The sequence below is a fragment of the Triturus cristatus genome, chromosome 2_2 (genome assembly GCF_964204655.1).
Source record: "Triturus cristatus chromosome 2_2, aTriCri1.1, whole genome shotgun sequence".
Classification (NCBI taxonomy): Eukaryota; Metazoa; Chordata; class Amphibia; order Caudata; family Salamandridae; genus Triturus; species Triturus cristatus.
The window spans coordinates 580,920,740-580,937,035 of record NC_140582.1 but is presented as its reverse complement, the minus strand read 5'-3'; the positions used below and the strand labels follow the sequence as shown (position 1 = coordinate 580,937,035).

Below are 16,296 nucleotides of genomic sequence, written 5' to 3'. Positions count from 1 at the left end.
GCAAAGACAGCATACAATGCAGTACATTCTCAAGTTATCTGCAAATGTTAAATGAAGAAATTGAACAGGAAACTACAATTGCAGCAGAAGTAGCTAGAGACAGTTCTCAGGACAGCCAAAGTTCAGGAACACTCAGTCAAGATCCCCTAGGACAACCAATCGTTGAAAATGAAGCATCAATAGCCATGAATGAAGTGGAAACGGCTATGAATCAAGCTCAAGAAGAATTTATAGACTTACAAAATTTGGAAAGACAACTGAACGAAGAGCAGCAACAAATTTATGAAGAGATCAGAAACAAAATTGATCACGGATTTCTACATGAAAAAAAAGAGTGCTCATGCACATCATTTCATCCAATCAGGATGTATGTAAGCGGACAAGCTGGAACTGGAAAAAGTTTCCTAATAAAAGTCATCAGAAGCTACCTACAGCAAAAAACGGATTCTACTTTGTCTTGTGTGGTTACTGCTCCAACTGGGTTAGCACAATATAACATAAAAGGAATCACTTTACATCGTTTGCTAATGTTACCAGTGGAGCATGAGAACAAAATACAATACAACAAGCTAACTGGAGAAGCATGCTTGGAAGTTTCAAGAGTATTGAAGAAGATGCAAGTTCTCATTATTGATGAGGTGAGCATGGTATCAAACTTAATGCTTGCCTTTGTGCATTTAAGAATGCAGCAAATTCTGAAGACAGACTATGACGTGTTATTTGGAGGAAAACACGTCATAGTTTTTGGAGATCTTTTGCAACTTACTCCAGTTAAAGGACAACCAGTGTTTAATACTGTGACACATGAAGACACGAAGAAGTCATTGGGAAGCATCGGTAATACAAATATTTGGTCCTTCTTTGAGTACAAGGAACTTACTACTAATATGAGGCAAGCAAACGATGAAGAATATGGAAGTATTCTGAAAGATATCAGTATTGGACTACTCACTGAAGCTGGCAAAAAAGCATTACAGAGTCGGCTGCTACATAATTTATTTCCAAAGGAAGAAATAGTTGCAGAGAAGATATACAAGAACATTGCAGAAAAGAAAAGTGTCATCTGCTTAATGCCAACTCTACGTGAATGCTCAATATTCAATGAGGAGCTTTTGAAATTGGAAAAGGAAGATATCAGGAAATTGGAAGCAGTGGACAAAATTGAGGATGGAAGAATTACTGTCACATTAACAGGCACACTGAAAAATAAATTGGATTCACTAGAGAAGAACATTTCCAAAACAGCTGGATTAGAAAAAAATCTATATGTTTGCATGAACTGTAGAGTATTTTTAAGGAGAAATTTGGATGTTGAAAAAGGTTTAGTTAATGGAGCTATGGGAAGAGTTGTGGGTTTTATTAATTATCAGAAAGAGATGGAATTGAATGTTTAAAAATAAAATTTGATCAGATAGAAGAAGTTAAAGACATTTGTCGTTGTTCAGTTCGTTTCATGCTTGTGAAAGACTTATATGTACGTAGGAAGCAGTTTCCGTTTTCGCTAGCATATGCTGTAACTATTCACAAGTCTCAAGGATTGACTGTAGATTGTGCATTTGTGAACATTGGTTCAACCGGTTCAAAGAAGGTATGGCATATGTTGCTTTGTCACGAGTTAAAACATTATCAGGTTTATTCATGATAGACTTTGATGATTCAAAAGTTAGTGCTGATACAAATTGTGTAAAGGAGTATAATAGATTAAGAAGAAGCTATGCTCCTCATTTAGGTCAGTATCCTGTGTTGGAGAAACGTGTAGTTTCTCGTAAAAGGAGAAATGAGAATATCTGTAATGAAGATGTAGAGAGGAGGAAAAAAAAGAGGAGTGATGTAATTGCAAGCAAAAAGAATAAGGAAAATGAAGAACAGGTTGTAGGATGTCATTTTGAAAATAGCTCTGGTGTCAACTGCTACGCTAATGTAGTGCTGAATGTTGCATTTTATCTGGAAAGTTTGCAAGAGCAGATAATAGTAAATCAGGGAAAAAGATTCTGTTCTGTGCTGAGTCTCCTTTTTGAAAAGCTGAGTAATGATAAAACTCAAATAGAAAGTGCTACTGAAATTAGAAAAGTTTTAGATGTATGTTCAGGACGAACACAGTTTTCTCAAAATGTACAGCAAGACGCACAGGAATTCTTGATGTATTTTCTTCAGGTACTGGAAGAAGAAGGGGTTCCCATTGAAAATTTATTTGGTCTCTCTTATAAATGGGAACATAGTTGTGAAAACTGTTATAATATATGTGGCTCTAATGTTGATAATGAAAGGTTTATTTATTTAACATTGCCAGAGAGTAAAACAGTCACTTTTGCTAAATTAGTTAAAGATGCTAATCATACCATGCAATGCGGTGAGTGTAAATCTGACATGTTTTCAACGTTAATTTTAAAGGAATACGGACAGTATGTAATTTTAATGATGCAACGATGTAGAGCTGATGGTTCAAAATTGGATACTTTAATAAAGAAGTTTACAGGACAGCAATTATCAATTTCAGGAAAAACTTTTGTAACAGTTGCAATAATTTTCCATGATGGACCTACTGTAACTTCTGGTCATTACACAGTTTATATTAAATGTGAAAAAGGCTGGACACTGTGTAATGATTCCCAATTGATTTTTAAGCAACGTTTGCCTTTTGATTTAGCAAATTCATATCTAATCTTCCTGAAACCTAAATTTTAGAGAGATTTGGCAACATCTGGACAAAACAATTTTACCATTTTATTGGATTACCATTTGGAATTTACAAATAAAAAGATTTAACAAATTATCATTTGGCCTAATGGAAAGGTAACCAATTGTAATGTGGAATTTTTCCATTTTTTAAGGAAACTTTGGAAAACCAAAAATTTAGAAAAAATCGGTAACATCTGCACAATTTAAATTTTGGAATGTTATTGGATTGCCATTGGAAATTTTTTCAAAAAAGATTTTTAAAATTACTATTTGGCCATGCGGAAAGGTAGACAATTCTATTGTGGACTTATTTAATTATTAATAAATCTTTCGGTAACCAAAATGTTACAGAGAATCGGTGAGATCTGTACAATTTAAACTTTAGATTTTTATTGGATTACCATTGGAAATTTAACCAAAAAAGAATTTTAAAATTACTATTTGGCCTAAAGGAAATGGAACCAGATGTATTGTGGAGTTATTTGAGATATATTATTGTGATTATACTTATGAAACAAAAATATCAGACGGTATTTTAAAGAAATAAGTATTGATATTAGATGATATTGTTAAAGAATATTATGCATTTCTATAAAGTTATGTTTATGCAAAAAGAGATTGTGGGCTTTTTTAAAACAATGTTTGAGATTGTTAATTTTTTTTTTGCCTGCTGTTAAATGATGAATGCAATTGCTTTCACAATTCATAGTAAAATGCAATATATTCTGAAAACAGCAAAAAAAAGGCAAAAATATTTTTTGAAAAATATGTAAATATGTGTACTGTATTATAAAATGTTTTATTAAATATTAATACTTTTTTCTTTTTTTTCAGATTGAGATAGAAAATTTTCGAAAACTAGAACCATTTTTAAAGCAATTAAAAAAAAATTTAAATGAATAAATATTTTTTGGAGTGGGTATGGTAAGTCAATAATATCATGGTCCCTTTTTTCCACTTCTCTACAATCACATTTTCAGTTTTTAATTGTAGTCTCTCAAGGACCTTGTAATGTGATAATTGATTTTTAGTGTTTTTAAAAAAAAAAAAAAAAAAATCCCGTACCGTACGCGTACGGTAAAAAAAAAAAAAAAAAAGTTTTAAAAAACATATATAAAAAAAAGATGAAAGGTAAGGTTGGCTCTTAAAAGAGCCGTTGTGTTCATGCAGGGACAGAGGAAAGAAAGATTGGGAATATTAGATGGTACGACAAGTGTGCTGATCTATTTTATTGTTCACTAGGGAAATACTGGTCTCCCTATAACTAATTAGATCATGACAAGTGGCGCACCGTACTTCAACCCTCGCAAACCGAGGGTTAATTTCCAGAGGACCAGAAAAAGGAGATGCTCCCACCACAGATGAAGGGCTCACCTGACCTGCAGAAGAAGGACTCAGCACTGCAGATGATGGTCCAGGCTGAGCTGCTGTGGATGTGCTTGGTTGATTTACTGAAGGGTTACCTTCAGTAAGTCGAGCATGTGTCCTTCTGCGTACATCCTTAAGGTGTCTCATCATGGTGTGATTCCCAAAGGAATACTTCCTGTCGGGATTCCCTCTTGAAAGTACACGCTTACACAGCTTACAAGTCACTAAGGGTGCATTTACCTTTTGCTGGCCTTCTGGAAAAGAAAAATACTCCCATATGTAAGAGGTCTTTTGTTTCCTCGCTCTCTGCCTCAAGGTAGTGCTGCTAGCCTCACTCTCAGAAGAGCTCTGCTGTTCTGCCATCGTATCACAAAGACAACCCAGCTCCTTCTCCTAAGGGATCACAAGCAGAAATGAGGGGAATGGGTGTGGTGTAGGAGAGTTCTAGAACTGAAAGTAGTTTCAACCAATCAAAAGTTGTGTTTCATGATCACATGACCTACCGTACGCTTACGGTGCGCTTACGGCAAAAGTACGCATGCGCGTAAAAAAGACACGCGCACGCGTGCATGCGCAAAACAGGCACGCCCCTTCACTTCCGTGTAACGTGCGCGTGCAGCGTACGCGTTACGCGCTATGCGCGCGTGACGTGCATCTACGCAAATTGCGTAAATGAACGCAAACAGCGTAGAAATCTAACGTAATTACAGCGAGACGTGCGCTTACCGTACGCGCACGGTAAAAAAAAAAAAAAATCTATTGCTAATAAATTTTACCTGTTTATTTTAAAAAAATTGTAAAATAAAAACATATTGTAGAATTTTTAAAATTTAACCATAGTCTTTAAAAAAGGATAGACAATTAAAATAAAAATATGTAAAAAAAAAAAGAAGAAGAAAAAAAATTAGCATTTAAAAAACCTTGCAAATTCACTGAAAAAAACATGGGTTTCACTCACGTTATAGTTAGGAATTAGCATTTAAAAAACCTTGCAAATTCACTGAAAAAAACCATGGGTTTCCCATCAATACACCCAATAATCACAAAAGATGTACTATATTGAAACTAAATTTTTAAAAAATACTGAAACAGTGGATCCTGTTAGGTGTGCAATTATTTACCTGGGATTGCTGACCGTTGCTTGACACAAATTTCTAGCAGTCCTATGCAGAAATAACTACATAGCCACCCAGCAGATGTCAGTCACCTTAACACCTCTGGTGAGAGCAGGGGAAGCAGCCATGTCGCTAATGGACTGGGTGTGAATGTCCTCTGGAGGGTGTTACTTTGCCAAGGCATAGTAGATCTTGACAAATAGGATGACTCAATGCGAAATGGTGGGTTTTGGTTCCTGAACTGCCTTTGTTGACTTCAGCAAAGGACACAATGGGCTGATCATCCACTCTGTCCTGTTGAGTGCAATCGACTTACTAGGAGAGGGTGGAAGAGTGACAGTTTGGACAAAATAAAAGACCAGAATCACCTTGGGCGGGAGTGCTTCACAGGTAGGGAGGACCTACTGGCCGGGTTGGGAAACTGTAAAAGGGGTCAAACAGAGAGGGCCTCAAATTCTCGAACACTATGAGCTGAAGTTATTGCCACCATGAACACTGTCTACAGAAGTCAGAAAAACAAATGAAACATGAATGAGATGTCTTTAAGAAAGTCAACCCAAGATTCCGATCACAGTGAATAACAATGAACAGTGTGGAAATAAACAGGTAAACAAATCTGTAGAATTCAAAGAAGAATGATGTCGAAATGAAGTAAATTTCTGAAAGAGTTTTAATGTAAGGAGGCACAGTACATCCACGTTACGATCTCCAGGTAGAATGCCTGGATAACAGTAGTTAATCATAGTTCTATGCAGAATGTACAGGCAGTGTGGCATGCGCCACAATCAAAGATATACAAGGAATTAAACGGGCCAGATACAATAAAATAAATACACTGATGACAATGTAACACAACCTTTCATAAAACATGCCACAACAGGTGACTTAAACAGTGATAGCCGATCTTCGAGACATTTGAAAGCTGCAAGGGCAGCCAGATAACCTTTGAATGCTGCTGCTCTCAGCCCGAGAAGTGCACAACACAGTGTGAAACACAGAATGTCAGAAAGGCTTGATTTACGGGATCCCAGACTTCCGAGTCACCCCATTGCAAAATTTGTTCCGGAGACCTGCATAAATGTATTTCATAGCAGGCTGTCAGGCAGCCAAGATGATGTTTGCAACTTCATCAGCTAGACAAAGGGATTCTAGATGGCACTGATTAATCGCCATGACTGCAGTCACAGCTTTTGAGGGTTGGGGTGAAGGTCCTGACCATCCTGCTGCGAGAGCATGAGAGCAAGTCCACCATGCATGGGAGAATAAGAACCAGAGGAAAGCAGAGAGCGAAAAGATTGGTGTACCAGATTCTTCTTGGCCAGTCTGGAGATCTGCTGTCCGATTTTGCATGCAGCAGACCTTGAGACAAGCTGAACTTGAAAGCTTCCCTAGGAAACCCTTCAGAGCAAAGTGTATGACAGAAAACTGAGGATATTTCCTGTTCTGGGCCACAGCAAAGAGGTCCATGGAACGATACCCCAATCGCAAGAAGATTACTTCCATCACTTCAGGTTGCAGTTTAATTCTCCCAATGGCTCTGTGGCTTGGGGATCAATATTACCCACTCCAGTTGGTGTTGCGATATGCAGTGATTCAGGTTTGCAGTCACAGTGATAAGCAGTCGTTTTGTCCAGTCGTGGCCAGCATGTCTCGCGGGTGCGAGGGTGGGTTTACTCAGGGGTGGGGTCATGCGGAGAGGTTTAATTTTAAGTTAAATCCTTAGCCAGCCCGATCCGGTTTCGCGTTGTCTCTACTTCTCTGCTCCTCGCAGGAAGCAGGTAACCATCCTCCCCTAAGCTCAGGACTTTAAGTGGGCTGGGTCTCATCGGGTCAGAGCACCGGCAGTTTTTTTGAGGGGGCCTGGGGCCTCGAAACGGGTCTCTATCGGGCTTTGTTTTGGGCCCTGCCACAGGCGGTCAGTTTTTTTTACAGACTGCAGTGGCAGCAGGCACATCCATGTGTGCGTGGTGAGCGTTGTAGAGGAAGGGAAAACCTTCAAAGAGTCATTTTCTCTCTGGATTTCCTGTCTCTTTTTGAAACTAAGGAGCAGCAACATTGTCGGGGTGTCATCAGGGCTTTAAGTGGAAGTTTTTTCAATATTATATACAAGCCATAGTTGCTGCTTATTTATCTTATACCAATAGTAACCATTGACAAAGTCAATAGTCGTGACTTGTAGGTATGATGTGACTTGTATCATATATCTGGACGCAATGACAGGAACAGCAAAATACAAGTCGGGCGGCACACTGTGCTAAACACAGATTTTTAGCTTACATGTTTTTAAGCCATGCCCTTAATTACATTGATCACGCTCCTTTGAAAGACACCCCCCCCTCCCCCCCCCAGTTTTTTCATCTCACTTAAAGCCCTGCCTAAGCCAATGAAAACGCTGCAATGGCTGTGTTGTCATTGGTGGGGAAGGCGTCCAGCCAGGCAGTGTGTGCATGACTGGTTTGGTCGGTCCCAGAGGGCCGACCAAACAGCCAGGGCCTGCAACATTGGACTAGCCACTCCTCCCCTGCCCTGTTGCAGGACAGAACACCGGCCCGCCCCAAACAAAACCCTTCTGCTTTATACAAGCTGCATGCCAAGGTGGCATGATAGGATCCAAGACATTACATGGAGGTGTTGTGTGGATCTATTACAGACAATGGCAGTTAAGACAGGGCTTGAACCTTGAAACCTTCAGGGAGACGTGATTTAGTCACAATTGAATCTGAGAAATTTTCATAGGTGAAGGAGTGAGACAGACCGACAGACAGAGAAAGAGAGAGAATATGAGCGAACACAGGACATCTATGAGCACAGAAAAACAGGCATGTAGAGGACATAAGCAGGTATAGTCAACTCATTCGGGTGGAGTCATGACTGAAGCTTCATGGTGCCACCTGGTGGTGCTGGAAAAACTACTGCTTGGAAAATGTTTACTAGACCAGTCTGGTGCCTTTGAGGAGATTTTTTAGTTGAGAAATTTGATGGCAGATGTCTCCACCAGAATACTACCACAGAACTCTGGCGTGTGGGTGCCAAGACATGATGGGCTGACAGGTGAGGAGGCAGCTTGCATGAGGTGATGGTCCAGGCTATGACTCCACTATAAAGGTACATATGTACTCACTTGTCTCTGCCAATTCCCTCACAGCCTGTCAGAACTTTAATAACTCCCTTTTTTAGACTCAGTTTAGAAGAAAAGCCTATGGGAACATATCACCATGTTTCACGATTAAGCACTCTGTGGAGAAACTACAGAAAACAGAAGGGGGGTTGCGATCATGTGCCTTCTGGGAAAAGTACTGCATCACAAACCAACATATTAAGCCAGCCAAGGCCTAATCATAACAACATTTTCAGAATATATTTATGTTAAGAAGCTGAAAGGAAGGAAAACGAAATCTTGGCTGGCCAGTGGTAAACACTGGTTTCTCTAGATAAAACATTATTAGCATGATTTTTCATCTAACTAACTATTTGCTATTTAGAGAAGTGCACAGTACTTTTTACTTCATCATCCTTTGGGTGCCACAGAATTATCAATTACTGTTTAACCACTTATAACAAATGTCCTGTGCATGGAACTTAAATTACATGTACTGAAATTGATTATTCAGATGGGGACACGTTTTAAACAAGACCATTTTCATTTATCTTTTAAGCAAGGGCTTTTACCTAGAATGAGGTATAATACATTCTGCATTGAACTTAAAAGAACAGCAGTGCAGCGTGCAAGACTGATGAATCTCAAATAACTTTACTAAAAGACTATGGTCCAACAGCTGGTAGGTGACTGAACCTCTGCCCTCCATGGCTACTAAGTATATCCTATTTTCATAAATGTATATCTTTTATTTTAAATTCACCGCAATATGGCCACATTCCACGTACAAATCTAGGTCCCAGTACTAAGGGAAGGCGCTTGCTAGAAGAAACAGTGCTCACGGTGCAGACAACTCTTTATATTTCCAATCCTAGAAGCACAAGTGGATAACCTTCATCTTTCAGATAGGCTGCACTGCAGCAATTCTCTTGATATCGCGAGCTTAGCTCAGAAGAGCCACAGTATTTACATGGCACTGCTGCTCCCTTCAAAGGCAGTCCTCAGAGCCCCACCTGTCCTCACCAAGTCTGTCAAAGCCCAGATATGTAGGACATCAACCTGGCCAACAGTAAACCACTGAATCGACGGAAGAACACAGAGAGTCCGTCTACCACCGTACAAGTCAGAGGCCACCGATGTCATCTGCGGCGTCCCTCAAGGATCCTCGCTGAGCCCCACCCTCTTCAACGTCTACATGAGCCCCCTCGCGGCCATCGCACGGCAACACAACCTCAACATAATCTCCTACGCCGACGACACCCAGCTGATCCTCTCCCTGACCAACGACCCCGCCGCCGCCAGAGCCAACCTACACGAAGGGATGAAGGACGTAGCCGAGTGGATGACGACCAGCCGCCTGAAGCTGAACTCGGACAAGACGGAGGTCCTCATCCTGGGCTCCTCACCCTCCGCCTGGGACGACTCCTGGTGGCCTCCCGCCCTGGGCACCGCACCCAAACCGACTGACCATGCACGCAACCTGGGCTTCATCCTGGACTCCTCCCTCTCCATGACCAGGCAAGTCAACGCCGTCTCCTCGGCGTGCTTCAACATCCTACGCATGCTACGGAAGATCTTCTGGTGGATCCCCACCGAGACCAGGCGGACCGTCACCCAGGCCCTCGTCACCAGCCGACTGGACTACGGCAACGCCCTCTACGCCGGTACCACCGCCAAGCTCCAGAAGAGACTCCAGCGGATCCAGAACGCCTCAGCCAGACTCATCCTCGACATCCCACGAATCAGCCACATCTCCGGACATCTGAGAGACCTTCACTGGCTCCCCGTCAACAAAAGAATCACCTTCCGCCTCCTCACCCACGCACACAAAGCCCTACACGACCAAGGCCCGAGCTACCTCAACAGCCGAGTCAACTTCTACGCTCCCAAACGCCACCTCCGATCAGCCAACCTCGCCCTCGCCGCCGTCCCCCGCACCCGAAGAGCGACTACAGGAGGAAGGTCCTTCTCCTACCTGGCCGCCAAGACCTGGAACTCCCTCCCGACCGACCTGCGCCTGACCCAAGACCACCTCTCCTTCAGGAAGAAGCTGAAGACATGGCTGTTCGAGCAGTAGCGGCACCCCCCCACCCCCAGCGCCTTGAGACCCTACGGGTATGTAGTGCGCTCTATAAATGTCACTGATTGATTGATTGATTGAATGGTGCCAGGAGTTTTTAAGAGCTTCATAGTTGGCAGTAATGGTTGCATTATAATCGAATTCAAAACATGTTGAAAGCGTAGAAGGAACTAGATGTGTTGGGGCTACTTGTGACCGCACGGGCTAAATACACTGATCTTCTTTCTCGCCGGACCGTGCAGCCCTCGCTCAATCGGTGCTGCCTTTTCCAGGACTGCGGCACTCAGTCAGTGATGGCTTCAAGAGCAAACCAATATTCCAGTTGGGGTGCACTAATACCTTGCACAGAGGGATCAGATTTTCTAAATCGAATTGTTTTGTTTCAGCATAAGAGCAGACCCCTTAAGCACTGCTCACACGTAGCTTAAGTCCTTATTCTTGACCCGCTACAGTACTGGTTACAAAAGAACAACAAAGTGACCTCAACACTTAACTCCTAATGGCGCTTTTCTGACACCTTCTGTGAATATTTTCATTATAGGGCATACTTTGGTGCCTGTCACCTTAAGAATTTTGCACCGCGTTATCAGCTGGTGACCAGATTATTTACCAACCGGTTGTAGGACAGTGGCAAAGGCAGACAAGAAACCTCAAAAGACCATATCCATCATTCTGACTTGAGTCTAATTCCCTACTCATCCAGTGATCAAATGGACCTCTAATCTGAATGTATTCATTTACAGAATTTGATTATTTACATGTGGACATCTGTGTAATCCTGATACTAATATGACGTCAGTCGTGTGTGCATGCCAGTGACTGTTTTCCCATCACTCCTTTTGAATAAAAAGGCTCTGTTTGAGTGTCCACAAAGCCCCGCAGAGAGCAAATATAGATAAAGAATTACGAAAACTACAACCCTGTGCTCCATTTAGGTTTCTGAAGAAAAACTGGAACTTAGTACAAATGGCTTAGTCTTTTAGAACAAACAACAAATGCTCATATGAGCAACGACTGGGTAGGAAAACTACATTGCATACAAAATTATTGCACCTCTGTTATTTTGCAACACATTCACAACGATGATATAGCACGCCACACCAAATGGCAAACATTTGAGAAAAACAGAAAACGCCCCACAGGGAAGCAAACATACCTGCTCCTGGGAAGAAACATGGATTCCTTAATGAAGACCGAGCCGGAAAGAAGGATATACCAACAGGTGCCGATATCATCAGGGCTGCAACGAAACCGGGAAAATATGGTGAGACAAGCAACACAAATATCAAAATCAATTCACCAAACTAGCCAGAACCACAAAACAGTTGCTCAAATAGTGATGAGATTATTCAAGAGTGGAAAACCTGTGCGGAAGCTTGAATTTTTAAATAGCATGGGTAATTGCGGTTTTATTTTGGCATACTCTTTAAGTAACATTGGTCCCTTATCAAAACCATGTAACAAACATTTAGGTTGGCTCCATCTTTTACTCTGAGCCCTTACTCAACAGTGGAGTAAGTCCTGGTAATTCCCTCCGCCCAGTTAGGCAGGGGACACCAATACTGGTAAGAGTTGCAAGAGTCTGCAACAATATAAATGCTAAGATCATCAGATCAAATTTTCCACAATGGAGTCTTGTCTTATGACAATCCTGAAGCCAATTATAGCAAAATGCACACAACAAATAATGGCAAAATGTACTCTTCAGGCTAACCAAGTGGGTAAAATCACTGTTTGGTTGTAGCCTGGGACAGTACAGAATGTATTAAAAGAATTCTAACCCAACAGGACGCTGGCTGAAATGTGATCCCACCAGCCGAGGTCCGCGCAGGTAACAGCAGTGGGGTGGTGGGGCCACATGAGGGGGGGGGGGGGGGAACATTTCGAGGGACGAGGCAGAGGGAAAATTAAATAAGTAGCTGATTTTCCCTCGGCACCGTCCTTCGAAATCCCCCCACGCGGCCCCACCATTGTTACCTGCACGGACCGGGACTGGATGCCACGTTGGAAGGCAAATAGTTCCACAAACCTCTTACGCTATGGACATGTTTTGTAGTCCTTGCATGGCACCTTGCACCACAAGCCACTAGTAGCCTTGCAAGGCGGGAGAGGAGTTGTTTGCTGGGCAGAGCACCCGTGCAAATGTTGGGATACATTTTACAGCAAAAATGTAAAAAGGAAACCATATAGCACCATAAAAAACAATACCTAAAGTAATATTTTCTAAAACCTACTTTTACAGAAACAAACTTTTAACAGAGCTAATCCGAGATCTTTAAAGGCCTCTTTGAAGTCCCCCCACTTCAAAAGCACATTTGGGTATAAGTACTGGACCCGGACACCTCCAAATCAGAACTTTGCTGGAATGAAGGACATTGGGAAGAGGTGTGGCGCAGCGGCCAGGGTGCCTGACTCCGGATTACGGGGTTCACGGCTCGATCCACGGTGCCGGCAGCAGGTTAGCCCAGCACCATGTGACTCTGGGCAATAGCTTGCTTAATCTTCCCGAGGGCCCCCAGCGCCGGGAAACCACTTTGGAGGTAGCTGCTGTGCTGCAGGAGGAACAGACACTTAGCTAACTGCTTTCTGTTTTGGCCTCCTGCCTGCTGATTGCCTGGGAGTGAGAAGGACTGGACCTGTTCTCTACATCCTTGGACCCAAGTTTCTCCAAGGGCTTGCTGGCGTGCCTCCTGTTCTCTGAAGTCTCAGGGTCACAAAATACTTTTTGCAACTCTGCTGGTGCTGCTAGACTGCCATCTGTGGCCCCCCTACCCTTGCCGGAGGTGCCCCCTCCAGTCCTAGTTCTCAGAAGTGAGTTCTGGAGCTGTTTTCTGAAGAGAAAAAAAAAAATAAACAGTGAGGTAGTTACGCCTACTACCAACTTCGAGGTTTAACAATACAGCCTCAATTCAAAGACGCCGCTGTGAGGTTCGACTTTGACGCAGCACCCATCCTTCGACACCGACTGAGAGGCTCGACTTTGACGCATCAGCCCAACTGCATGAATCGGAATTGACGCATCTATTCTTTGACACTTGATGCAACCAAGGTACTTTTTCGGCAGGCCCTGCTTGGTTCCTGTAGTCGGCCTGCCTTCTATCGTGGTTGGCCAGAACTTTGGATATACCCCGATCTAGTGCAACATCAAGAAATCCTTTAGCACTATTGACTTCTAAAAACAGTTTTTGGATTTAAGCTTTAAAAGTTCATATCTCAAGTTCTACTTATTGAATATTTGTCATTTTGGTCTTGTGTTACTCAGATAAATATTCTCTATTTTTCTAAACTGGTGCCTTTTTGTGGTGTTTTCACTGTGTTACTGTAATTGAAGTGTTGCACAAATACTTTACACATAGCCTCTTAAGTTAGGCCGGACTGCTCTGTTCCAAGCTACCAGAGGGTGAGCACAGGGTAATTTTGTTTGTGTATCTGAATTAACCCGACTAGAATTGTTGTCCCTACTTGGACAGGGTACAAACATCTTCCAACTAGACACCCAATTTGTAACAATAGTGAAGCAGTAAGAGCTAGAATAGGACGTTCTCTAGTAGCTGAGGTAAGTAAAAAAAAATTGTTTTAATTGCATGTTGTGTGCACGAGGGGGAGTGTGTTCGTGTGAGAGAAAGCATGTGTATGTGTGCAGCATGTGTCTGTATTTGTGAGCTTGTGTGTTCATAATAGTGAGTGACAGATAGTGAAAATGAGTGAGACTGAAGGGTAGATTTCTCAAGACTTTGCACCAGTGCAAAATGACACAAATTGATGCTAAGTCTTGATAAACTATTTATTTTCCAGTGAAAAACTTTTTTCTACAGGCAAGTAGCATGAGTAATTCTTTGTGCTACTTGCAACAAGTTGGCATGCAATCTGTGTTATGTGGGTGTACCGAGGCTACAAACCAAGTCTTGAATGAAATGTCAAGTAAAAACTGTTTTTTACACCAAAAATTACATCTTATTGAAGCCGGCGTTAAGTTGGCGAAATGTTTTAATTATGTGTGATGCACTATACCGTATGCATCCAAAGTGTGAAAAACTTTAAACTTTGTCTTGCCACAGTATTTTCTACTGGAAGTTTAACCTTCAAGTACAATCCTACGCTAGACATTTTCCATGCTGCTATGAACCATGGTGCAACAAATGTGTGTGTGGTGTAAAGCAGCATAGCAACTTTGGTTCCTGAGCTGCATGCCATAATGTTTTCTTTCTCGTAAATGTGATCTAAGTGTTGGTGAGTATGTGTGACTCAATGAGTGGGAATAAGTGAGAGAAAGAGTGACTGCAAGAAAGTGAGAGTATGTGGGATATAATGACAACGTAGGAGAGTGAAGGCGTGTGAGTGAGAATGAGTGACAGTGAGCAAACATATCTGGGAGTGGGAATGAATGAGTGTGAGTGTCAATAAGTGAATACGAGTGAGAATGTGATGTTATGTTTACAAGTCTGTCGATAATACACATGGACTTAACTATTTTTGTTTTATTTAAACCTTTTTTCTCTCGCTCTATGATTTACCAACACATTTCTCTTGCAGCAGACACTAGGCGCAAATATTAAATAAAGACAGTTTGTGGTATAATAATTTAGGGTCCCAGTGCTGGTCTGTGTTTTATGGCACTATATTTTCTTCAGATAAACACATAATTGTTCAAGTAGTACTAGGACAGACAATTAATCTGATCAATTCTCAAGAAGGGAATTAAGGGCATATTGGAAATAATCTTCAAATACTAACCTTACACGTACCATTCTGCAAATTAACACAGAATTTTACATTCAAGAAACACGACAAAAGCCTAATTTTAATAGCAACACAGAATTTTAGCTACTTCAGAAATCAGGATAACGCATCCCATTAATTTGCCTAACACACTGGTGACAGCAGGGTTATTAACTGCTAATGTTTAAAGTAGAAAATGGGGGCACGTGACTCCACTCTCAGTCAACTGTCAAAGGGATTAGAGTCACAGGAAAGGCAAGAGCGGCAGCAATTCGAAATCACATCGGATAACATCTCTTTATACTGAAGCAGCTGCTAAATCGGAGAAGGTTCTAGAAAACCCTGCTACTGGAGCCTTGAAATGCCACACTTTAAGGTCAGCGTGTGCGTGTAAGAATATCTCCCCCCAGAAAACTCAAGACTCAATCGTTTTTCATCATATGAGCGAATTTATTTCAGCCCTATTTTGTGTACCCAGTCAAGGAACCTCTGCGCTAGGCACGTGACATTTGACCTGTATGGAACATGGTGTATAGGGTCTCCAACCGGTCGATCGCGAGCTACCGGTAGCTCGCCGAAGCCCCGTGAGTAGCTCGCGATGGCATTTTAATTTTTTAGCCCTTCATAGTCTTTATAATGTTTTGGGCCTTTTTTTAAGAGCCTTCGCCCGCCCTCACCTTAACCAGGTGCTCTGATAGGCCTAAGAGCTTTGCTGGGCCGGGTGGAGTGAGCTGAAGAGGATGACGTTATTTGTATCATCGTAGCGCCGCTCATCTGCTCCCCCTACCGTCAAGAGCCTGGCACCGCGCTTTTCATTGTGCGCAACGTGTGCACTACTGGAACAAAGCTGCCCCCACTCCCTTCAGGAGCCCTGCACAGCGCTTACATCCTGCGCGACGTGCGCACTGCAGGTGCGGAGCAGCAGGGCCGAAAAGCTTGTTGGCGTGCAAGTGGCGTGGCACAGGCAGTATTGAATTGCTACTGCCGTATCAGTGCCCGCGCCTTTTCCAGTCCGACTCCGAGTCTTTCTCTAGGTAAGTCCTGGCCTGATCTAGTTGCTGCGCCCTGGCGACTGATTTAATTGATAGCCGCTGCCCTAGCCTTTGTCTTTCTAAGCCCCTGGCGCCAAAAATATTCTTGCCCAGAGCCACAGTTAATAAAGAGAAGAGGGCATGCCGTGGGGAGGGGGAGAAGAGATCAATAATGCACTCGTAATTTATATATAGGAAAAAAAATAT

At 42.3% G+C, this 16,296-nt stretch overlaps 1 protein-coding gene across 16 annotated transcripts in view; it reads right to left on the bottom strand.

The window, feature by feature from the left end:
• Positions 1-16,296, bottom strand: part of RAPGEF2 (Rap guanine nucleotide exchange factor 2) — a 960,874-nt gene that overhangs the window by 573,984 nt on the left and 370,594 nt on the right. For all 16 annotated transcript variants that reach the window (XM_085641742.1, XM_085641743.1, XM_085641745.1 and 13 more), the window contains exon 4: positions 11,496-11,579. In XM_085641742.1, coding sequence (XP_085497868.1) covers positions 11,496-11,579 — 84 coding nt within the window. The remainder of the gene's footprint in view (positions 1-11,495; positions 11,580-16,296) is intronic.